This window comes from Crinia signifera, chromosome 6, assembly GCF_055691185.1.
Source record: "Crinia signifera chromosome 6, ASM5569118v1, whole genome shotgun sequence".
Taxonomy (NCBI): Eukaryota; Metazoa; Chordata; class Amphibia; order Anura; family Myobatrachidae; genus Crinia; species Crinia signifera.
In genome coordinates, this window is record NC_139222.1 from 103269650 (window position 1) to 103295426 (window position 25777).

At 47.2% G+C, this 25777-nt stretch overlaps 1 protein-coding gene across 1 annotated transcript in view; it reads right to left on the bottom strand.

The window, feature by feature from the left end:
• Positions 1–899: 899 nt before the first annotated feature.
• SLC52A3 (solute carrier family 52 member 3) overlaps positions 900–25777 on the bottom strand; it is a 32777-nt gene continuing 7899 nt past the window's right edge. Inside the window, exons 3-4 of the mRNA XM_083146635.1 lie at positions 9259–9382; positions 900–1322 (exon numbers count right to left, since the gene is read on the bottom strand). Coding sequence (XP_083002761.1) covers positions 1110–1322; positions 9259–9382 — 337 coding nt within the window. The 3' untranslated portion in view covers positions 900–1109. The remainder of the gene's footprint in view (positions 1323–9258; positions 9383–25777) is intronic.

The window sequence follows — 25777 nt, forward strand, 5'->3', positions numbered from 1 at the left end:
GACATACATTGGGTCGATCACTAAAGACTGACAGGCCTTAGGTCGACACAGACAAAAGGTTGACATGCCTAAGCCTCACTACCCAGGCCCACCAATAGGGGGGTGCTGTGGGGAGAGCTGTCCCGGGCCCGGCCTCTCTGAGAGAGAGGAAAAGGCCCGGGCAACTAATTTTGCCCACCACCCGCTGTGCTGCCTGCACTCTCAGTGCGCCGAATGAAGCCCTGCAGAGTCCTGGAGGCTTCTTCACCTCCAGGCGCTGGCAGCCAATCAGAGCTCACGTACTGCTGGCTGTGCCACATTTTAATTGGCTGCCAGCATCCGGAGGCAAAGAAGCCTGCTCTCTGGGAGCAGAGCTTCATTCAGCCACAGTGCACTGAGCAGGAGGCAGCACAGCGGAGGGGGTTGGGACCCGGTGCCGGGGGCGTTAAGTGAGGGGGGGAGCCAGATAGTAAGTGAGGGGGAGGCCTGGACTAAAAATCAGTCCGGGGCCCCAAAATTCCAAGCAGCAGCCCTGTCACTACCACTGAAACCCCCCCCCCCCCCCAACCCTCCACCTGCCACCAGTGCCGCCCATATCCCATTGGTAACATGCAAGGGGATGTGTCTGAGAGCATGCAGCCAAAGGGGAGAGAAATCATTCTAATTATTTCAGTTGCCTTCAGAAATAAAAGTCAATTTAAACTGACAGTTATTTCCGTCGGAGTGAACCGAAGAGGTGGTGGGTGCTGATGTCGTGTGACATCAGCGCCCTGCCCCCGGCAGGCATCGGAAAGCACAGCGTTTTAATTGGGTCTCCCTTGAAATGCTGGGTGTTCTCCTGCCCGCCCCCCACCCTCCTCTATTCGTGCGAATGACTCGCAACTGTGATAGTCGCTGAAGTTGTTCACGCAGCGGCCCTGCACATGCGTATAATTGCCCATCTTTTCAAGCTCGAATTATATTTTGTTAGTAGAAACCTACAGTAGATATATTCAAAAGACGTGAGTATCATTTGGGAGATATTATTAAAACAATTGTGTCAACTTCTTTCTAGATTCTAATTCTCTGGCATAAGAGGTAAAGATGCATACAGTATGTGGTCTTCATTTTCTGATTCTGTGAGTTGACACTTAGCTAGGGCAGTTTATATTGCAGAGATCGGCTGATTTGAAAAATCCATATACATTGACCAACGGAAACATTATGAGTGCCCCAATCATGGATCCAAGCTGCACTACCGCACCACACCACACAAGGGCACTGTGACTTTGGCTGCGTAGAATCACTCCAATCATTACTTTTACATAACTAAGTGCTCCAATAAAGAGAATCCAGGAGAGTACCTGAAAAGACAGATTCAGGATATCAGGTATTGGTACTTATTATTATTATTTATTAACAGTTTCTTATATAGCGCACACGCATTCCACAGTGCTTTACAGAGTAGTCTTCACTGGGGCAGTCCCTGGCCAAGTGAAGATAACAATCTACATTCCCTACCACATGTACACGCACACACAGAGCCAATTAGTCTTCCAGTATATTTGATCACTTTTTGAAGCTAAGTGCATCTGGCCCACAGTATACTGTCTCAGTACAGTGCATCATCCCATGCAGTATGCCAGATCAGGCTGTGCCAATCCTATTGTCTGATAGTTAGTATACATGCCAGGATACCATTCCCTGGTGGGATATTCCAGATTCCCTGGTGGCTTATGTGAAGTATAGAGCTATTGCCTAGCACATAGCACTATTATGTGTTATGGCTGGCATGTAATAGATAACTCATCGCCTAGTAGCTAGTGTTCAGTACAAAACAATTACAATGGGGCTAGTGTACATTGCAAGAATAATTGCCTGATTTACTAGCATACAATACAAATAAAATGTAATGGTAGTAAGTATGTACTCTCCCACCCATGCCCCTTTGCTATATAAGCTTCTCTTCTAATTAGCTTCTTCTTACAGATAACTGGCATTCAGGATAGAACAAGCAACCAAATACACAGAACAGTATTGCACTGGACTCCACTGTGACATCTAGTGCCACTACTCACAGTGGAGTTTATTGCCATACATAGTGACTAGACTAAGTATAAGTGCTGGCCAGTGGTGTCACTTAACCATTTGGCTCCCGGTGCGGCAAGTGTAGTCCACTAAGGGGGTGTGGCTTTTGGGTTCGTGGCCATTGGGTTTATCTGGTTGATTGGAAGGGAATTTAACATTGTTCCCTATGTAAAATCGGGTCCATTGGGTTGATCTGGTTGATTGGAAGGTAATTTAACATTACAAACACATAAGATGCATGCGATGCCTGCGATTTGCGGCAAGATACCCGCGATATAGATCGTGGGCGCCGTTCTAGGTAAACAGTACCAAAAAAAATAAACTCATGTCAACCATGCTACTGTCGACCACGTTCCAGTCGATCACTCACAGGCCTCAATCTCCCGTCACTAACTATACGCGTTCCACCACTAGTGGTTGATCATGGTATTGTCGACCCGAACATGGTCGAGCCTATATCCCAGAACCGCTGCCTGTGCCTCCCTTGTGAAGCTATTGGTATTGATGCAGAATCTGAGTATTTTTGACAGGTCATAAGTGTTTTAATGGCCCATTTATCAAGGTTTGCATTTACAATGTGATCTGCCAGGGCTACTGGGCCTGTGCGGCACCGTAATGGTAGCCATAGCCAGAGAGGGTCCCAGGGGAATTTTTCATTAACTAAAGGTGTGTACACATGGTGCGATTGCCTTGTGATTCAATCGGGATCAAATCGCACAGCACTGTGTACAGATTCGATTTTTACTATATAGTACTATATATAGTACTATATACTATACAGATCTGTACAATTCAGTCCTGCCTGCACAGATTTTTTATATTTTAATTATATAGTCAAAATAGAATTGCACCGTGTGTACACTACATAACTATGCAAAGTGTAGCCCATAGGCTACAATGGGCTACCACCATCTTTAGATGTGGTAGCCAATCTCCGGAATGCTTTGCATCCCATAAATTGGTCATTCGAAACCTACAAAGTTTGCGGATGCCCGGAGGAATGGAGGAATCCCACCGATAGTCTGCAGAATTCAAACAGCCTTCACCAAGAACAGTATCTGAGGAGAGGTGGTGGTGGTGGTGGTGGTAGTGAGGGTCTGGTATATAGTATCACTGCATCCTGCAGTGATACTTTCATGACACCAGCCCAGGCATAGCCAGATTAGGGAAGGGGAATGGTGTGCAGGGGGTCCCACTGGGCCTCCCTGGGCCTCCCACTTTCAGGGGGTCCTCTCTGAGCACTGTAATAAATAGCTCTCCTGATTCCTGTCTTAGGGCCAGATGCACTAAGCTTCAAAAGTGATAAACCAGACAGTGATAAACAACCAGCCAATCAGCTCCTACCTGACAGTTTTCAAACACAGCCTGTGACATGGCAGGGAGGAGCTGATTGGTTGGTTATTTATCACTCTCAAGTTTATCACTTTTGAAGCTTAGTGCACCTGGCCCTTAGTGTGTAAGTAGTACAGAGGCTGCTCGCGCCAATCATATAATGAGGGAAGTCCAGATAGAGAACATTTTGTCCCTCCTGTAATGGGTCATGTTTGGAGGTATGCACAATCTTGTATACTCCCACCCCCCTTCACAAGTCCCCCCTGTCTGAGGTGTCACATGTGCAGAGAGAGTTTTGGTGTTATTTTTGCAGAGTAAATACTGGCTGCTTTATTTTTACACTACACTATAGATATCAGTTTGAAGAACAAACCCCACCCGTGACCCAAATCCAACTCTCTGCACATGTTACATCAGCCCCACCTGCAGTGCACAGGTTTTGTCCATTAGAGAGAGAATTAGCTTTTGCAAGTGAACCAGAAATAGGCCCTATGTCCTTTCCTGTGTGGGATGGAGGAAGTAAGCTCATTTTGGCTGTCCATCATCATGCTGTGATGTCAGCGCACTGCCGTGCAGTTTGCGAGTCTCGGTGGTTCGAGAGGAGACAGTGCAAAGTGCTCTCCTCTGGTATGATCAATAGTTATTATTATTCTGTAGACAGAGCATGAGCAGGATAAATAGATGGCTGCAGTCACTACAACCATTTGCATTGAGAGATCCTTATGAAATGATGTCATCCACATACAGTGAGACACAGCAAATTTCAACTTTTTTTAAATTAAATAAATTAAAGATTAATCCATGATCCAAATGGGATTGGTACTAAATACCAGCGGTCGGAATCCTGGCGTTCAAAATCCAGACCGCCGGAATCCCGACCACCGGGGATGTGGATCCCCCCTTGCAGGCTCGCCAGGCCGGGCCGGTGCCTCGCTACGCACGGCACACTAATTTATTCTCACTCTATGGGTGTCGTGGACACCCATAGAGGGAGAATGTGTTGGTATTTCGGCGGTCGGGATTCCGGCGTCAGGATTTTGACAGCCGGGATTCTAACTGCATCCCATCCAAATATCTACCTGGAGCCCTGTTTAACTAATACCCCTTTCACTTTGCACCTAATTACTGGGTTCATGCCGGTTTCTTGCCAGTAATTGGTGCGATGTGAAAGGGGTTACCGATACAGCTAACCGGTAGCAACACGGCAATATGAACCGGGTAAAAGTAAGGGTTCTTACCGGTCGTTGCCATGTTGCTGTGCATTGTGAATGGGTTAATCAGGTCGAGCGACCCATTTCCCATTCACAGTAATGGAGGAGGCAGCACTTGGAGCAGCGCCAGCTCTAAGCGCTGCCTTCTTCCCCGCTTCCGATGACGCTCCGATGCTCCACCACGCCACCACATGACGTCAGCGAACTGGCAATATTGCTGGATCACTGATGCACTCTGAACAGACCGCAAATGCAGGGTTGCACCGGGACTGAATCGTTTCAAAGTCCCAGTGAAACCCAGCATTTGTGGTCTGAACGTGGTATAAATAATCACCGGTTTATGAAACACACAGACTAAAAATAGTTATCATTGCCTTAAAATTAGGAAAAGTTATAATATTAGATTTGAATTAAACCCATACAGTTAATCAACAGGTATCTTGATTTAACTGTAGTCTGTATTTAAACATATATTATAATGGATCATAACTCCTGGTTTGGATAGTGCTGTTATTAAATTATTTGAAAGAGTGTCTATATATTATGCTAATTATGTAGCGTTAAAATAATTGAGTTCAGACCTGATTGCACTGCTCGGAATTCCCAGGCCAGGCGATTATCGATAGACTACACTTACGTATGGCCCATAGAACGCATGCGCGATGCCATTCTACGATAAAAAACTGCTACTTTTTTATTGCTGGCTGTACGCAAGGTGATTGACAGAAAGCTGGCATTTGGGGGTGGTAACCGGACATTTTCTGGGAGTGTCAGGAAAAACCCATGCGTGTCCAGGTGTTTGAGGGGAAGTCGTATGATGTCAGCTCCGGCCCCGATCAGCCTGTTTCTGGCACAGCCGTCAAATAAGTCCTGGGCTACGCACAGACTGTACACAGTGGGAAAATCATTAGATGGTGAGTGGATTTGCAGCTAATCGCAGGCCTACAATATTATTGTAAGCCCTGCTAGGCAATCGCTTTCACAGGGGTGGGGGGATTTTACTTTGTTGGGGTGGCGTATACCTGATCACAGGGTTCCAATAATTCACAGCCCAGCAATCAGGTGTGAATCAGGCCCATAGTTGCATTCTGCAGGAGACTCCCTGAAATAGAAGCAAACTCCCTTTCTCCCTGAAGAGTGTAGTAATATCCTGATTTCACCTAACCCACATTTTGCAGCTGCTACATTTAAATAAAGTAGAGATATAATATATTTCAATGGGATCATCAGTTGCAAGTCCCTGTATAGGTTATAAAGCACAATGATCCATATGATCCATCTGGCATTAGCTACATGCATTTTAAATAAGGTTCCTTATGGCCACTTGTATAGAACCACTTGTAAAACACAATAAATGAACAAGCTCTGACACCTATCAGTGTCTTTCCTTCAACAAGTACATTAGATCTTACCAACTGCTTTGGGGCTCATCAACATTTGGATGTAAGTCATTTTGAGGCCTATTTATTATTGGATCGAAGATGCGATGCAGTCTGGGCGACATTTACCGCCCAGGAGCGCATTGAAATATGCAAACTTTTCAGGTGACTGTATTACCCTGCAGACACAGGGACAGGGATCTGATAGGAGCCGGTCCCTGCTCTCTGCTTCGCCTGGTGCCGGGGTGTCTGCACAGGGGGGTTAGTGCTCACCCCCCTCCTGCCGACCCCACTGACTGCACTGCCCCACTGGCAGTGTGGTCCGTAGCCCATAGGCTACAATGGCCTACCATCATCTCAGAATGGTGGTAGCCCAGGAACCCACTGTGATGCTGCCCAATGTTGATACATCTGGCATCATCGCATCCCTTATTGAAACCTATATATTGGAGATTCCTGCTGCCATCCCTCCTACATACATTCGGGGGATACTTAATATTTATGACTAAGACCCAAAAATGGGTGTTTATGGGGAATTAGCCTCAAACATTACATGATAAATGGGTCCCTATATGAAATGACTCTCAGATGTATTAGTACATGTCCACTCTTCGAGGTGCCTTCTTCACAGTCTCTATGAATATAGATCTAAAGTCATCAGGTAGATTTGAATTGTCATGCCTTGTTGCAGTTGCAACAGTGAGGTCTGGCCACTATTGTGCACAGGAGAAATCAGGAACTGCAGTGCCACCTTGTGATGGCATAAAGGAACTACTGCTTTAAATGCCTTATAGGTGTTATAAAGCATAAACATTTAAACCTCAAAAATGGTGTTATCTCTAACGTGACAGAAGGCGACAAATGGTTTATGTAACAAACACAACCAACGACCTGCTAGATTTAACAAGTAGAGATCTCAACGCCTTTAAAAATACCACAGGAACACCTGCAAAAGATTTAATATTATTCTGCCTTTTAAAATGTATTCAAACATATACATAGATAAATATCTTTTTGCATTATTTAAGCATCACCTGAATGCATTAAAGGGCTTTTGGAGCAGTTTCGGGAAAAACTGACCAGACTCTTTAATTCACTTTTTTTTAGTAACCAGATCACATTACCTATACTTATAACGAGAAATGCAATCTAGCTGTAAAAAAAAAATGCATTGAGCCCTGTGTAATAACGTAAAGCTGATGATTCAAATGTGAATTTGGGCTTCTGAGGTGCCTTCTGTGCCCCCTAGGCAGAGCAAGGACAGGGCTAGTGATCGGTGTTCCGGTGAGAGCTGCCAGTCTCCAGGGCTTCCTGCTGCTCTGTGGCCTCCATACAGAATAGAGATGCTGAGGGTTGGTGAGTATAACCAATGGCGGGGTTGCGGTGTAGGAGTGGTCATTGGAACAGGTAGGGTGTGCTGCCAGCAGCGCTAGCGGTGAAGTCGATGGCGGTGCATTTGCAGCACTGCATTGGGGTATTTTTCATGAAAAAAAACCCGATAGTAATGCAGACACCCATCCCAAAGACACAGCTTACTTGCTCTGTCCTTGCATGCTCCCCACCGGGCACTCCGCGCTGCCAGGCAAAAGCTCATGGCCGCCCAGGCAGCTCCGGAATTCCCCAAGTGGCGGCTCGGGGCAGCTGCTGGTATTTCTGGCTGCAGCACTACCCGCAGAAGGCAGCATAGCTGGTGGATTTTCCTGGGGCAGGACAAACCTGTCACTTGCTTCACCGCGAGGAGTCCAGAATGGGGCAAAGATACTGTTGGAAGGCATGTCCATAACTGTGTCCCTGGCTTGTCTCTAACTATGATTATATAAACTTAACCCTTTGAGTGCCAAGTGAATTTGTCAAAATTGTTGTGAAAATTGCCAAGCAAACATTTTTATTCATCATAATGACCTATATATAGGTAATATAATTTTTATTTTGACACAACAGTTTTTAATTTATATAACAAATGTGGGTACTCTTTACCTAGCACGGCGCCCATCGCGGCGACGCGATGCCCGCGATTTCCCATTGAAACCCATGTTAAACATGGAAATCGCGTCGGTCGCGTCGCGGCCGGCCATAAATGTACCCGCGATGCCCGCGACGCGACGCGATGCTCCCGATTTGCCATAGGAATCAATGTTAAAAGGCCCGATGGACACGATTTTACTGTTAAATGCCTCAATGGACCCGATGTGGCCATAGGAAACAATGTTAAATGGGCCTTAGAGCCCAAATAGTTACCCTGAACTCTGAAATGGCCCCCCCAATTGTTTACGCCACCCCACGATCAACGTCAACCCGAAGCGTGGCGAGCGCAGCGAGCCCGCGAGGGGCGGCGGTACGCGTCCTCCGACCTTTTCATACCCCCACTATCCACGTCGGCGTGGAGTTGAGAATAGAATAGTGTGGCGAGCGCAGCGAGCCACCGAGCCCGAAGCGTGGCGAGCGCAGCGTGCCCCGCGAGGACATCGCGTCGGTCGCGTCGCGGCCGGGCATCTTTAGCCCGCATACGACGCGACCGACGCGATTTTTTACCTCACGATGCCCACGATCAAGATCGTGGGCGCCGTGCTAGGTAAAGAGTACCCAAATGTGAGTGAAGCTGGCATTTTTTAGTGGATATTTTGCACTTCTCTGTAGTTACATAAATGTTGGCACTCAAAGGGTTAAACTCTCTCCTGAGTACTATCCTATTTGGTAATTAACTTAGCCACTAGACCGTAAGGTTCTTGCCTTCAGGAATTACACTATTATTAACCACTTACCTGACTAATATTGTTTCCAAAAACAGCACAGACATTTTTCTTATGATTAAATTAGGTTCAAAATATCTTTATAACATATCCAATATGAATTTTTTAAAACATTGATGGTAAATATATTGGACTACGGATGATTTGACCATCACAACATTGTGGCTGTACATATTTCCCGGCAGCTGCTCCTCCCTGCAACCACCGGTTTACATATCCCCAGCGGCTACTAATATCTGCAAGCGCGGTGTGATGGTATAGGGAACAAGGATACAAAGAGGCGTGGTGCCTGAAAGATTTGCACATGGAATATTATTTTTCAGCAGCTACCCAGTGGGTGTTTCTGACTGGCCGCTACTAAGGGGCTATTGGCATCTGGATATTGCTCATGCTGTATGTGCATGCCAGCATACACAAACCACCTGGGAAGCACAAGATCTTCTGAGGCACCACAAAAGTTTACTGTAATTAATGGGACTGCAGAAAAACACATGTATTAGAAATTGACCTAATAACAGCCGGTGTAAAGTTGTTACTTACAATAAGTGCCACGCCCCAGTTTGAGCTCTGTAGAATAGGACATGGGCTCATTACTGCTGTCATCATGTTATATGCTCCAAATCCTGTCCCAATCAGTGACATGAGCACAAGGAACACAAGGGACCTGCGGAGTGGAAGATGTACACCATGGATGAAAGGTTAGTAAATGTCCCTCACATCTTCATTACTTGTTATCTGTCTACACAAAGTGGATGTAGCAATATTGTGGGCTGAACTAATATTCATGAAAATATAATAATTATAATAATAATAATAATAATAATAATTACTAAATACACTGCAATCCAAGATCACGGCTGTCGGTCCCTCCCAACATCCCTGATCCTGGCCCTTTTCGGTGTGACCGAGAGCAAATTGGCAGGCAGGGTTCAATGTCCCACCTGCTGATCGTCGAAAAGGGGTCAAGTCAAGTAAAAGGCTGTGGACTGTCAATATACGGCCGGGATCGAGACAATCCATGGCCGTTATCGGCAGAACGGGCTTGACAGCTTTTGAAGTTGGGCTCGTTCTGCTGTGATGCCTCTTTAATGCTGGCAGTAAAGACAGCATTGAATCGGGCCCCGCCGACATTCCCCCCTTTGTCTCATATGGGTAGACAACGGGTGTTTCTACCACCAGCAACAAAAAATTGTGACTGCCCCATGAAAATTGGGACAGTTTGGAGCAGCGGCGTAGCTTTGTTTGGCTGGCCGGCCCCCTGTGCCCCCTCCCCCCATTGCCGCATGCTTACCTGTCCACGCGTCCCGGCTCCCCTCCTGGCTTCAATAAATTCTATGCAGACGGACCACGATAAAATGGCCGCCCCCATAAAGCAGACAGTTTCAGAGAACAGTCTGCTTTATGGGGCGGCCATTTTATCGTGGTCCGTCTCCATAGCAATGATTGAAGCCAGGAGGGGAGCCGGGACGCGCGGACAGGTAAGCATGCGGGGGATGGGGGGCGGGGGGATTACTATAGCACCGCAGCCCCCCCAGCGCCCCCATATGCACAGCGCCCGCCCCCCCCCCCCCCCCCCCCCGCGACCGTGGGGGCTGCGATGCTATAGTTACGCCACTGGTTTGGAGGTATGTAACATTGGGCCTTATTCTAGTTCACTCTTTCTGACAAAATCCTTCTTAGATGGACAAAACCATGTGCACTGCAGGGGGACAGATGTAAAATGTGCAGAGAGAATTAGATTTGGGTGAGTTATTTTGTTTCTGTGCAGGGTAAATACTGGCTGCTTTATTTTTACACAGCAATATAGATCTCACTTTGAAGTAAACCCCCACCCAAATCTAATTCTCTCTGCACAAGTAACATCTGACCCATCTGCACATGGTTTTGTCCATCTAAGAAGGATTTTGTCAGAAAGAGTGAACTAGAATAAGGCCCATAGTAACATAGTAACAAAGTAATTAAGCTGAGTACAACCTATCTCACTTGTAATTACTGACTTGAGTAAGTCATATCTATAGGATTCCCTTAGTGGCCAAAAATGTATCCAGTTTTGATTTACATTCATTAACAGTAGTTTCTGTAATCACCCCCACCGGGAATAATTTTCCAGAATATTACTGCTTGAATGGTGAAGAATCCTCTTCTTAATTCAGTACGGAATTTATTTTCCTCGAGCCTCAGTACATGTCCTAAGTATAGGCCTGTTAGTGAACAAATCATGTCCCAGTTCCATATGATTCCCAATCCTATATATATATGAACATACTAATCATATCTCCTCTCAACATCCGTTTTTCCAGTGAAAATATATTCAACCTATCTTTGTATTCTAGTGATTCGAGACCATTTACTAGCTTAGTCGCCCTTCTCTGTACCTGTTCCAATGCATTTATGTTCTTTTTAAGGTGTGGTACCCAGAACTGAACACAATATTCCAAGTGTGGTCTCACCTATGCCTTGTAAAGAGGCATTATCACATTGGCATCCATTGAATCCATTTCCTTTTTAATGCATGCCAGTGTCCGGTTTGCTTTTACTGCTGCACTGGAGTGTGCACTATTACCCAATTTTTCATCTATGATGACCCCCAAGTCCTTCTCTACAGCAGAATTCCCTATAATAACTCCATTTAGCCTGTAAGTAGCTTGTTCATTTTTGTTCCCATAATGAATTACTTTACATTTATCAACGTTAAACTGCATTTTCCACCTTTCCACCAGTTTAATTAAGTTACTTTGTAGTGTATCTACATCCTCTCCTGAGTTAATTTCCTTACTCAATTTTGTGTCGTCCACAAATATTGTAATTTTACTCACTATTTCACTTCCAATATCATTATAGCGGCGGGGCCCTATTCAATGCTGCCTTTACCGACAGCATTGAAGAGGCATCATGGCAGAACGAGCCCAACTTTAAAAGCTGTCGGGCCCATTCTGCCAATAATGGCCGTGGATTGTCACGATCCCAGCTGGGTTGTAATTAACAAAAAAGGTTTGGAGAATTTGGTCAGGCCCTGAGTTTTTAGGACAACCGTGCAAAGCTAAGGCTTATACAGGGCAGTAGAGGGTGGTACCAGCCCAGTTACTTTAGGGGGATAGGTCCAATTAATGTGTGGCCATGCCACCTAAATAATATTTAATCAATAAAATAATAATTGTAGGGCTGCAAAGCTGCACAAGGGGTTCTGGTGTCCACACAGGGGGACAATGGTCACTCTCAGCAGCCAGGGGTAATTCTGCCAGCAGCAGCAGCACGTTATTGCATCTGCCATCCCCCATCACCCCTCTCCAAGAAGACCCGGGCCAGAATAAGTAGTACCCACTCCCCCTCCCATCTCTGCGCCTCTGGGATTATATACAGTAAAACCCTGGACAAAGCAAGTGGTGTACAGAAAAACTATTTAGAAATGAAATATATATGAATTACTCTGGCATTTCTCATTGCTTTTTCCATACTGCTTATAAGGTAATTTTAATCAATCAATGAATGTTCTTGGCAAATCAGTTTGCGATGTTTTATGTAGTGAATGTATTGGAGAAGTGGACCAGGGGAGAGGTAACCCATAGCAACCAATCAGCTTTGATGTAGCACTTTATCAATTACATTCTACAAAATGATAGATACAGTAGAAGCTGATTGGTTGCTTCCATCCTAGTCCACTTCTCTGTTCCTATTGCAGTTCCTACCTCTCCCCCTGGGGTGTGGTATATGAGGTCAACAATGTCTACGTCGACACAAGGTCATCAGTGACAAAAGTTGACAAAAGGAAAAGGTCAAAACATAAAAAAAAGTTTGACATAAGTTTTTCACTTTTTTTGGTGTCAGGTGTCAACACCTTAGTACATCACTCAACTAGTGTACCGTGTCCCCTCGCCTGGCTCACTTTGCAGGTAATGTTGTCACGCATTGTCCACGTGGATGGTAACGTATGGAAAGGTAACAAAAATGTCAAAAAATACAAAAAAAAACAATGTTGACTTTTTCACATCTCGACCACAGTCATGTCGACCTTTTTACCATGTTGACTACATGCATGTTGACCATATGGTGTCATTCTATTGACTTTTGGCCTAAGTACTGTCAACCTACCATCCGGATTACTCCCCCTGAATGCAGAAATATTGTTTGTTAAAGTTGCAAAGTGTATCTGTAGCACAGGAAAACATAGCAATAAGACTTTGCGACATAATTGGGTTTCTTTACGCAGCGTTTATTACCTTTCCTTATTAGCGCGATTTGATCTGTCCATAATGAGCTTCAACCAGAGTGGTTCATTAAAATGATCTTGCTATTATATCAGTACATTAGGCTGAGCAATTAGGAAATATATTGATTTAGCTCTTATTTGTATCTTAATGATTGATATGTAATGGTGTCTATCTTGCAGTAAGTTTTATCTATTACAATGGTTTTCTAGCTTCACGTACGATAAATGAAAAACCATATCAATAACTCAGTGCTGTGTATTTGGATTTGGTATGTTGGACATACAGGCTAAATGCCTCCACCTCTTTAGTACTGCAGTAACTCCTGGCAGACTCGGGTTACAGGCACTGTGATAGAGATAAGCAGCCACATGCTGCAGATGCTGCTATCACATTAGAAGGAATTCAAACAGTCAGCTCGAATAACCCCCGTACTGTGGCATTTTTAGACAACCCCCCTACTGAGGCTAAAGAGATACATAATAATAGTGTCTGCCCTAATGGTAATTGTATGGGGTATAACATGCCTAGCAAAGTAAGATATTATGGAATGGAATGTAAAGACAGCAAATCACAATGACCAAGCAACTGTGTTTTCCTGAAGGACTCTGTACTCTGCCCTCTGCAGAGTATCATGATGTACTAAGCCTTGAATAGTGATAAAGTAGAGAGTGATAAATAACCCATACCTCCCAACTTCCGTCCGGAGGAAATAGCCGCGCGAGCGCCCGAAAAGGGGGTGGGGCGTATGCAAATGAGGGCTCGGCTTATGCTAATTAGCCGCGACCTCATTATCATACGAGAATAGACGCTGTGCGCATGCGCACAGCGTCTATTCCAGGGACGTGCAGTCAGGGGAGGCAGGGGAGGCAGAGCCTCCCCTGTCATTAATGATTAAAATAATACAAAGAAGATACTTATGACACTTAGTCTGTGTCATAAGTATTTTCTTTATGTTAATTTAATCCTTCTCATTGTTGCTAGATTTTTTATGTAACTTCGGAGGCACCGAAGGCGGTGCCTCCAGCTGCCCCTTACAAAAGGCTGGAAGCAGGGGGCGGGCATGGGGTGGGGACATGCAGAGGGCTGTAAAAGCCCATTTAAAAAACTAGTCGAAGCGGCACCACTACAAGTGCCGCAGTGACAGGGGCGTGCATTCAGCCCTGTCACTGCAGCCATCGGAAAGCCACCCCCCCCTTCCCTCCCTCTCCCCTCGCTGTTGGTACCCGCCATAGGCGTGCATACGGGGGGTGCCGGGGGTGCACAGGCACCTCCTAATGCACAGGCACCCCCCGCTAGGTTGGAGCACCAGTTCGGCAGCAGAAGTGCTGATGCGGCTCGGCCGGGCTAGATGGATGCTGGCCAGTGGTGCGGCCGCGGCCGCGCATTGTAGTCCCCGCTGCAGCCCGCCCACCCGTGTACAGCAGCCTCCTTCTCCTGAAAAAATGTCCCCGGTTATCTGAAGGTAAGGAGGGGGAAAGGGGAGAAGTAGCCCGCATACATCAGGCACCAGCAGCCGTCCGTCCACCTGTCCACACTGTGCTCCTGTCCTTCTGTGCACCAGCATGAAACATGCCAGCGGTGCTGAGGAGCCGACATAAGCAACATGGAGCTGTACTGTATGTGTCTGTGTGTATGCGTATATATGTATGTATTTGACATGTATTTGATATGTTTGGCTGCATATATATGCATGTGCTGTGTGTTTGTGTATTATATGGATGACAGAGGCATGTTATATATGCGGCTGTATTTTAAATCTACAGTGAAATGCTTCTTGTTTGTTTCATATATAATTTGGTAGCAGTTCCATACAGCATTGTTGGTGTTGGGGGGCAGTTGGCCACCAGGGAGCTGGAGTGTTTAACCGATGTGATAGCATTCCATGCCCAGAGCCGGATCAGATCATGGTTGGATTGTGCCACCAACAAAGATCTTTCTCAGATAATCCCTGCAGGTCCAGCTCAAATCATCCCGCTCTGGTACATAGTTCGGTGTCTGTGATTGCGTCTCCCGGGGCACTGTAGGTCCCCTGGGCAATGAGCATGTAACCCCCACCTGGGCAATGAGCATGTAACCCCCACCTGGGCAATGAGCACGTAATCCCCGCTGGACAATGAGCATGTAATCCTCCGCTGGCCAATGAGCATGTAATCCCCCTTGGGCAACGAGCATGTAATCCCCCTTGGGCAACGAGCATGTAATCCCCCTTGGGCAACAAGCATGAAATCCCCATGGCAACAAGCATGAATACCCTGGCATCATGCATGTAACTCCTAGCAACGAGCATCTAGGTAAGCAGCATTTATTTGGCATAATATGTAATGGGCACCATGTGTGTCAAATAATGTGTAATGGGCATCAATCACAGTGTGTGAAATAATGTGTTATGGGCATCATGGTAAGGCGTAATGGGCATCATCATCTGTGGTGTAACATGTAAGGGGCATCAGAGTGCTAGGCGTAATGTGTAATGGACATCACAGTGTGAGGCACAATGTGTAATGGGCATCACGTTGTGAGGTGCAATGTGTAATGGGCAGTACAGTGTTTGGTATAATGTGTAATGGGCATTATAGTGTGCAGCGGTGTCCTGAAGCCCTCCACCCGCCTGGCCCGCTGCATGGATGGACATTGGCTGCCCTGCCGGACATGGTGGAGAGGCCACAGTCCAGGCTGCCGACGAAGGTCTTCACCTGTCAATCAATCAACTTGTGTGTCATCACCATGCTGGAGCTGCAGGCCTTGGAGGAGGAGGGTGAGTATGCACTAATGCCTCTTGTTGTCAAATTCTACCCAGTGTCAGCCAGCCATAACCCCCATAGCATCAAGCATGTAAACCCCATGGCAATGAGCATGTAACCCCCATGGCAACAAGCATGTAACCCCCATGGCAACAAGCATGTAACCCCCATGGCAACAAGCATGTAAACTCCATGGCAACAAGCATGTAACCCCCATGGAAATGAGCATGTAACCTCCATGGCAACAAGCATGTAGGATGTTAAGTCCTACTAGAGGCATTATTTTAAGCAACAAAAGTGGGGCATTATGCATCTAACCCACACTGCAGGGGGTATTCTGCATTTAAATGACACTAATATTCCATGAAAGGGCCCAAAATGTATTATTACACCATTGCATGTGTAGTAATACCCGGAAGTGCTGCCGCTGCTGGGAGAAGATGCAGAAAGCTGCATCTTTTGCCAAGAAACTCAGGGCAATGAGTAATTAGAAACCTTACTATTGGGGCATAATTTGCTTGGGGCATTTTTGTGTGTGGGACATAAAAAGGTGTCAGCGGCATACCTATGTGTGGCATAATGTCCAAATGGGCATTACGGTGTGTGGCATAATGTTTTATTGGCATTACGCTGTGTGGCATATTCTGTCATTGCCATTATGGTGTGTGGCACAATATTTAATGGGCATTGCAGTGTGGCATAATATGTAATGGGCAATATGTTGTGTTGTATAATATGCAATAGTCATTACAGTGTGTGGTGTGATATGTAATGGGCATTATGTAGTGTGGTATTATATGTACTGGGTATTACCTTGTGTGGCATAATGTGTCATGGGTATTACGGTATGTGGCATATTGTGTCATGGGCATTACAGTGTGTGTCATAATGTTTAAGGGGCATTACTGTGTTTGGCATAATGTGACCATGCCGCTATTGTTATGAAACTTGACCACAACTATTTTTGGTACCACCTAAGAAAAAAATTGTACTTGCACCACTGCTTACAGACCAGTGCCTCACCAGCCACTGACCTCACCGCACGTCACTGGTCTATTCTACTAGATTGGGGGGTCTCCCAACTGCCACCCCCCGCAGCGGGACAATGCCTGCCGCGGGTGGGACGTCGGGACAGGACCCGAAAATCGGGACTGTCCCGACGGAATCGTGACAGTTGGGAGGTATGAATAACCAACCAATCAGCTCCTAACTGCCATGCTACAGGCTGCGTTTGAAAAATGACAGATAGGAGCTGGTTGTTTATCACTCTCCGTTTTATAACTTTTAAAGCTTAGTGCATCTGTCCCGATGTCTGTATTAATAATTCCCCTATTTGTTAAAGAAAGGTAATTCCTCCCACAAGCAGAATTGGGTGCCTTCTCCCTGACTACTGAAGGGCTTCCATCAGATATTGGCCTCAGTAGTGCACACTGAAGGGGGGGGGGGGGGGGGTCTGAGTATCCAGAAACCCCCCCCCCCCCACACACACACAGTGGCGTAACTCCCGGAGGCAATGGAGACATTGGCCGCCGGGCGTTAGCCACTAGGGGGGGCACAGAGAGAGGAGCATGGTGCAGTGCACTCAGCATTAAAGAAAATGAAAATAAACTACAGCTCCTAGCAGACCTTGCTGCAGGAAGCTCAGAGCTGCTGGGAGCATAATTTTACTTTCAGTTTCTGTAATGTGTGCACTACACATCCTTCCTTGCAGCCAGACAAGAGGGAGCGAGTGGCTCCGGAGGAGCAGCCCGAAAAGGGGGCGTGGCTACACGGCACAGGACTGTACTGTACACACAGTGATTGTCAGCCAGGCCCTTCAGCAGTAGCATGGTGAGTGTGACTGTTATATCCAGTATGTATTTATCTGTGTGTGTGTGTGTGTGTGTGTGTGTGTGTGTGTGTGTGTGTGTGTGTGTGTGTAACTATTGTGTACAGTATGTATTTCTGTGTGTGTAACTATTATGTACAGTATGTATTTCTGTGTGTATGTGTGTGTAACTATTATGTACAGTATGTATTTCTGTGTGTGTATGTGTGTAAATATTGTGTACAGTATGCATAGGCGTGCGCAAGGGGGGTGCCGGGGGTGCACAGGCACCTCCTAATGACCCCCAGCACAATTGCAGGCAGCACCTCCTATGACAGGCAGTGCCTCCTCCCCTGGCCGGCTAGCAGTTGCTGCGTTGGGCTGGCCTGGCTGGCTGGGCTCCTTCAGGATTCAGCAGTCAGCACGAGTCTATTCAAAAGGGGGCGGGGCCACGGGGGGTCCGTGATTAGGCCACGCCCCCTGTATTTTCCTGTGCCCGGGTGGACTCGTGCAGCAGCTGCAGGCTTAGCTGGCTCCTGGCTGAAGATGTGTGCAGAGACTGGGGACCAGTGAGTAAGTGTGTGTGAGTGTGACATATATTGTGATGGAGTGGGCTGTGTGTGAGAATGTAGTGAGGGGAACAGGGGGCCTAATTCAGGATTGCTCACTAAGCAGCAATCTTTTGCTGCTTAGCAAGCAGAACAGTAGCGTAACTATGCCTCCGCAGCCCCCGCCGTGGCGGGGAGGCGCAGAGTAACTATGGGCGTCGGGGGGGCTGCGGTGCTATAGTTACCCACTGCACTGCTGCCCGGCCGCATCTGCGGTCACTGTCCCGTCACTCGCTCCCGGCGCCGGCTCCTGCTGATAATGAAAACTGACACTTAGAAAATGGCTGCCCCCGTATTGCAGACAGTTTTGGCAGCCATTTTCTAAGAGTCACTTTTCATTATCAGCCGGCGCCGGGAGACTGGACGGGACAGTGACCGCAGATGCGGCTCTGTCAGGTATGGGCATGGGGAGGGGCGCCGATGGGAGGGAGAGAGAGGGGGGGAGGGGGGCGCCAAAAAGTTTGGCGGGGGGGCGCAAAATATATAGTTACGCCACTGAAGCAGAACACCGCCTGCCTGTTTGGCGGGGGGGCGCAAAATAGAGAGAGGGGGAGGGGGGCGCCAAAAAAGTTTGGCTGGGGGGGGGGCGCAAAATATATAGTTACGCCACTGAAGCAGAACACCGCCTGCCTGTTTGGCGGGGGGGGGGGGGGGGGCGCAAAATATATAGTTACGCCACTGAAGCAGAACACCCCTGTGTAATGTGAATATGGGTCAGTATGTGCTAATATTATTCACTACGCTCTGTGTAAAGTGAATATGGGTCACTATGTGCTAATATTAGTCACTATGTGCTGTGTAATATGAATATGGGTCACTACGTGCGAATATTGGTCACTGCGCACTGTATAATGTAAATATGTGTCACTATGCGCAGTGTAATGTGAATATCGGTCACTATGTGCGAATATTGGTCATTACATGCTGTGTAATGTGAATATCAGTGAATATCGGTCAATATTGGTCACTGCGCACTGTGTAATGTGACTATGGGCCCAAGCGCTGTGTAATGTGACATTTACCGCTGCTCTGCCGGACCGATGATGAGGTGAGTAGAATTAAATGGGTGAACAGTGTACAGCGTGTGGGGCCCCCAGCGACATTTATGTGGTAGCATATGTAATAGCCATTACAGTGTGTAATATAATATGTAATGGGCATTATGGTGTGTGGCATAATGTGTAATGGGCATTATGGCACAATGTGTAATGGGCATCACGGTGTGAGGAGTAATGTGTAATGGGCATGGCATAATGTGTAATGGGCATCACGGTGTGAGGCGTAATGGGCATCACGGTATGAGGCATAATGTGTAATGGGCATCACGGTGTGAGGCGTAATGGGCATCATGGTCTGAGTCATAATATGTAAGGGGCATCATGGTGTGAGGTGTAATGGGCATCACAGTGTGAGGTGCAACATGTAATGGGAATCACAGTGTGTGGCGCAACATGTAACGGGCAACACAGTGTGAGGTGTAACGGGCATCACGGTGTGAGGCATAATATGTAATGGGCCTTACAGTGTGTGGCATAATGTGTAATGGGAATTACAGTGTTTGGTATGTTTATTGGGAATTACAGTGTGTGGCATAATGTGTATTGGGCATTATGGCATGTGGTATACTATGTAATGGATGTGTGACGTGTAATAGGCATTACGTTGTAAATTTTTATTGTTCCTCAGTGAGAAAAACAAAATAGCAATCTAGCAAATATGATACCTTTTAATGGCTAACAAAAATAAATGTTGTTAAAATGCAAGCTTTTTTGGCACGCGCCTTCAGCACGCACTGTCCCTATTATCCCTATTTTACAAAAATTTGTCAACCCCTGGCATAATGTGGAATGTCCATTACTGTGTGTGGCATTATGTTTGATGGGCATTACGGTGAGTGGCATTATGTGTAATGGGCATTACAGTGTGTGGCATTATGTGTAATGGGCATTACTGTGGGGTTGGGATCGTTTGGTCGAATGCATTATGGTCGAATGTCATTACATCGAATCCATTAGGTCGAATTGCTAAAAGGTCGACATGATTCTAGGTCGACATGGGAAAAGGTCGAAATGATTCTAGGTCGAAAGGTCATTAGTTCGACAGGTCATTAGGTCGACAAGGTCATTAGTTCGACATTGTCTAGGTCGACATTCACAAAGTCGACATGGGGTTTTTCACTGTTTTTTTACCTGAATGTCAACACAGTCGACATGGACACAGTTTAAAGTGCACTGCATCCCCTCGCATCGCTCGCTGCGCTCGCTATGCGTCGGGCACGGTGCCTCGCTACGCTCGGCACACTATTTTATTCTCCCACCACGCCCTAGTGGATGGTACGGCATGAAATACCGCCTGTCAGCACATGTCGGCTCAAAAAACAGTGAAAAACCCCATGTCGACTTTGTGAATGTCGACCTAGACAATGTCGAACTAATGACCTTGTCGACCTAATGACCTGTCGAACTAATGACCTTTCGACCTAGAATCATTTCGACCTTTTCCCATGTCGACCTAGAATCATGCCGACCTTTTAGCAATTCGACCTAATGGATTCGATGTAATGACATTCGACCATAATGCATTCGACCAAATGACCGCATCCCTTACTGTGATAGGCATTATGTGTGATAGGCATTATGGTGTGTGGCATTATGTGTAATGGGCATTACGGTGAGTGGCATTATGTGTAATGGGCAGTACAGATGGTGTAATGGTTAACATTACTGCCTCACAATCCTGAGATCATGGGTTCAATTCCCACAATGGCTCTAACTGTGCAGAGTTTGTATATTCTCCCCGTACTTGCGTGGGTTTACTCCGGGTATTCTGGTTTCCTCCCACAATCCAAAAATATACTGGTAGATTCATTGGCTCACAACAAAATTTAACCCTAGAATGTCTGTGTGTGCGTGTATATGTGTTAGGGTGTTTCTGGTGTGTCTGGTGGGAATGATTAATTCTGAAGCCCATATACATAAATAAGTCACCTTCTATTTAGTTTGCATTGGTGCCCAGTAGGCGGTGATGGACACGCCCAGTAGGCGTGATGTACACACCCCTCCAATGGTGCACCCCCTAATAAAATGGGCTGCGCACACCTATGTCAGTATGTATTTCTGTGTGTGTGTGTGTGTGTGTGTGTGTGTGTGTGAAACTATTGTGTACAGTATGTATTTCTGTGTGTGTAACTATTATGTACAGTATGTATTTCTGTGTGTGTGTATGTGTGTGTAACTATTACGTACAGTATTTATTTCTGTGTGTGTATGTGTGTAAATATTGTGTACAGTATGTATTTCTGTGTGTGTGTGTGTAACTATTATGTACAATATGTATTTATCTGTGTGTGTGTGTGTGTGTGTGTGTGTGTGTGTGTGTGTGTGTGTGTAACTATTATATACTGTATGTATTTATCTGTGTGTATAATGCATGCCACATTCATTCTCATGGGCTGCAAAAATGGATGTTTAACATAAACATCCATTTGCAGGCTATGTGGAAACACCCACATGATTCGATGGTCACCGACCATCCAATGATGTGGAACGTGCACGCATATCTAAGTGACTCTCAGGATAATTAGATATGCGTGCACGCTGGAGAGGAACTTGGCAGGCAGCTGACATCCGGTGATGTCAGCTGTCCACCCCTGGCACCCACGTCAAGGGCCAATTACCATGGGAACACCCATAAAATGCTGAGCATTCCCATGGGTGTGAATATACGCAGCCACCCCTGCCCGCAGTCTTGGGTGCCTGCGCTTGGTGAACAGTGTGGCGATTCACATGCGCCAGCGCATACGCACATCAGTTCCTCGTGCAAACGCACGGTGGATGCAAATAAATTAGAATGACCCCCTTTATGTAGGTATATGTGTACCCATATCTGCAGCCCAAATAAATGGGTACATTTATGCAAATAATGTGAGATGTGCCAGGGGGCGTTTTTAATAAGTAAGCAGTCTGTGTGCGTGGATGTTTGTAAGTGTATGTGTGTATTTTTGTTAGTGACAGAAGTGTATGTGTGTATTTTTGTTAGTGACAGAAGTGTATGTTTGTATTTTTGTTAGTGATAGAAGTGTAAGAGGTGTGTGTGTTTTCAGTGAAACAGGTTTGTGGATGTTTTTAAGTGACAGAGATGTGTGTGTCTGTTAAGTGTAAGGTGTTTGCGCATGTGCATGTTTGAGTGAAACAGGTGTGTGTTTGTGTTGAGTGACAGAGAAAGTGGCGGATTTCGGAAGGCCACCAAGGGACGTGAACAAGTAACCTGTGTCGTTTAAGTGATTTTTTTTTTTACATATTGAACAGCCGACCCGCATATCACAGAAGCCGGAAGACCCGCATATCACCTCACACAGAAGCAGGCCGACCCGTATACCACTCTTGGAGGGAGCCAGGACGCATACAGGGAGCTGCAACACCTCCGTGGGACATTGGGCACCCAACCCCCCGACCCCCCCCCCTGTGCACTCCCATTCTTAAGGGGATCCAGTGACACAGAGAAGGTAATGTTGATCTGTATGCTGCTCCCTGCACACTTCTATCAATGCTCTCTTTCTTCTCTCCCTCTTTCGCACACTCCCTCTCCCCCCTCCCCCTCTAACTTTCTCCCTTTTTTCACACTCACTCCCGCCTCCTCTCTCTTCTCTCCCTCTTTCTCACACTCATTCTCCCCTCAACCTCCCCTCTATTCTTCTCCTCTCTCACACTTACTCCCCCCCTCCATTACTCTCACCCTTCTCTCCCACTCACTCCTTTTCTCACCCCTATCTCTCTTCTCTACCTTTTTCACTCCCCCCCCTCTCACACACTCACTCTTCCGCTCTCATCCTCCTCTCTCACTCCTCTCTCTCCTCTTCACCCTCTCACCCATCTCCTCTCTTGGTACTTGTTTCCTAGCACGGCCACACCGATTTACATCGGGGTGGTCGTGTCGGAAAAATCGGGTCGATCGCATCGCATGCGATTTGGTCGCATGCGATGCGATCGACGCGACCGACCGATTTTGGACCCTATTTTTTTTTTTTTAATGAAATGTAAATCGGGTCCCTGGGACCCGATTTTACATTGGATTCAATGTAAAATATTCCCAACCCCCCCAAATGTCACGGCGTACACCCCACCCCACGATAGACGCCAACCCGAAGCGTGGCGACCGCAGCGAGCCCGCGAGGGGCGGCGGTGCGCGTCCTCCGACCTTTTCATTCCCCTACTATCCACGTCGGCGTGGAGTTGAGAATAGAATAGTGTGGCGAGCGCAGCGAGCCACCGAGCCCAAAGCGTGGCGAGCGCAGCGAGCCACCGAGCCCGAAGCGTGGCGAGCGGACGCGTATACCTGTGAAGTTATACGCGTCCCCTCGCGGGGCTCGCTGCGCTCGCCACGCTTCGGGCGCGGTGGCTCGCTGCGCTCGCCACACTATTCTATTCTCAACTCCACGCCGACGTGGATAGTAGGGGAATGAAAAGGTCGGAGGACGCGCACCGCCGCCCCTCGCGGGCTCGCTGCGCTCGCCACGCTTCGGGTTGGCGTCTATCGTGGGGTGACGACGGGGACATCTATAATGTGAAATGGGTCATATTGGCCCATTTCACATTTTTCACATTTTTTCAGGATTTCAATGTTAAAAAATCTTTTAACATTGAAGCCTATGGAAAAATCGGGGGCATCGCGTCGGGACCTATGTTAATGGTCCCGACCGACGCGATGCCCCCGATATTTTACCTTTCCCGACACGATTTCAATGTTAAAATATTTTTTAACATTGAAGCCTATGGGGAAATCGCGGGCATCGCGTCGGTCGCGTCGGGACCATTGTTAACGGTCCCGACCGACGCGATGCCCCCGATATTTTGTCCTAGCCGGCCAAATGGACCTGATTTCAAAGGAAATCGGGTCCATCGTATGGATCGTGTACCTTAACTTAAAGGTACATGATCCATACGATTGTGGCCGTGCTAGGAAACAAGTACCCCTCTCTCTTTAACCCCCTCTGTCTTGCTTCCAGCTCACACTCTCTCCCCCCTTTCTTTCAACTCTGTCTCTTCACGCTCTCTCACACTCACCCCCTCTCACCCTCCCTCTTTCACCCCCCTTTCTACGCTCAGCCCTCTCCACCTAGAACCCTCTCTATCTCACACACTCTCTTCCCCTCTCACGCTCTCAGCCTCCCCAACTTCTCACACTTACTTTCACCCTTTTCTCCCCTCTTTCACACTCCCCCACTCTCTATGTCCAAAACTCAACCCTTCCTCCTCTCTCTCACTCCCCCACTCTCTCTGTCCAAAACTCCACCCCATCCACCCTTCTCTCTTCACCCTCTCACTCACTCCCCCTTTCGTTCTCACTCTCCCCTTTTACTGTACCTCTCACTCCCCACTCCATCACTGCCTCCCTTCCTTCTACAACCCCATCACCTTTTCACTTTTCACCACTGCTTCTCCTCATCATGCCTTCAGAGGCCAAGAAATAGTTGTGAGGCTGCACCCATTGTTTTGGGAGCACGCACAAATAACCCCTCCCCCTGTCATGGTCCCCCCCCCCCTGTTGTTTTGTTCTGAATCCACCCCTGTGTCTGTTTTTATTGCGTGAAAGAGGTGTGTATGTGTATGTATTAGGAGGGGGGGCACCAACATTTATCTTGCCTCCGGGCACTTGGGACGAACTTACGCCACTGCACACACACACACACACACACACACTCTACCGAGTCCACGCAGGTGGTAAAGCATAAAACAAAATTAAGACTAAGGAACATTTCATTTCGACCTTTTCATGTGTCGACCTTTGCCATGTCAACTTTTTGCTTGTGTTGACCTTTTGTCTAGGTCGACCAAGACACTGTTGACCCATCAACCAGATATCAAAAGGGTGAGGGCACAATATTACAATAGCCAGTCCCTCATGGCAAATTGCCATGATTTGTGGGTCAATGGAGAGAGAGAGAGAGAGAGAGAGAGAGTGGATCCAATGACTATTTTAGAATTGTGCCATTCTAGCCCTGTCCCTTCCCAATAGACCCCCCCTTCTCCCACTCTGCTTCCCATCTACAACATGCAGCTGCTGTAAGGAGACAGTGTGTGTGCTTGCTTGTTTATATGTTGGTATGTGTGTACAGTATATGTTTATATGTGTGTACAGGGCTGCCACTAGAAATTGTGGGGCCCTTGGCGTGAGGTGTGACAGACAGTCAATACTGAGTGCTTGGTGTCGGCATCTCATAGTCTGTCTTGTGCGGCATCACACCTCGTGATGGGGGCGTCGGCCAGCAGGCTGGGGGCTTCGGGCAGCAGGCGGTGGCACTCCGCTGATTAGCAATTAAAGTTGAAGCCACCACGCTCTGGCCACGGGGCTGACCTCTGTATGTGCAGCAGGGCAGGCTGCAGATTAACCGCGGCTTGCCACCGAGGTCAGGGGAGCAGGGGGTGTTGTCGGACATGCGGGGAGAGCTGCCCGGGCCCTTAGCCTCTGTCAGAGCAGCCGGGCCCCGGGACAGCATTCCCCATAGCACCCCCCTGATGGCAGCCCTGTGTGTGTAGGTATATGTGTGGAATGCCAGCAGTCCGGATTCCAGCATTGGCATTCTCACCAATGTCGACATTCCAGCACTGGTCTCCTGGCGGTAGTCAGGGTGCTGGCATCAGTATTGTGACTGCCGGCATCCATGTCTGAGCCACCGTCTGCATCTTTGTACACAGT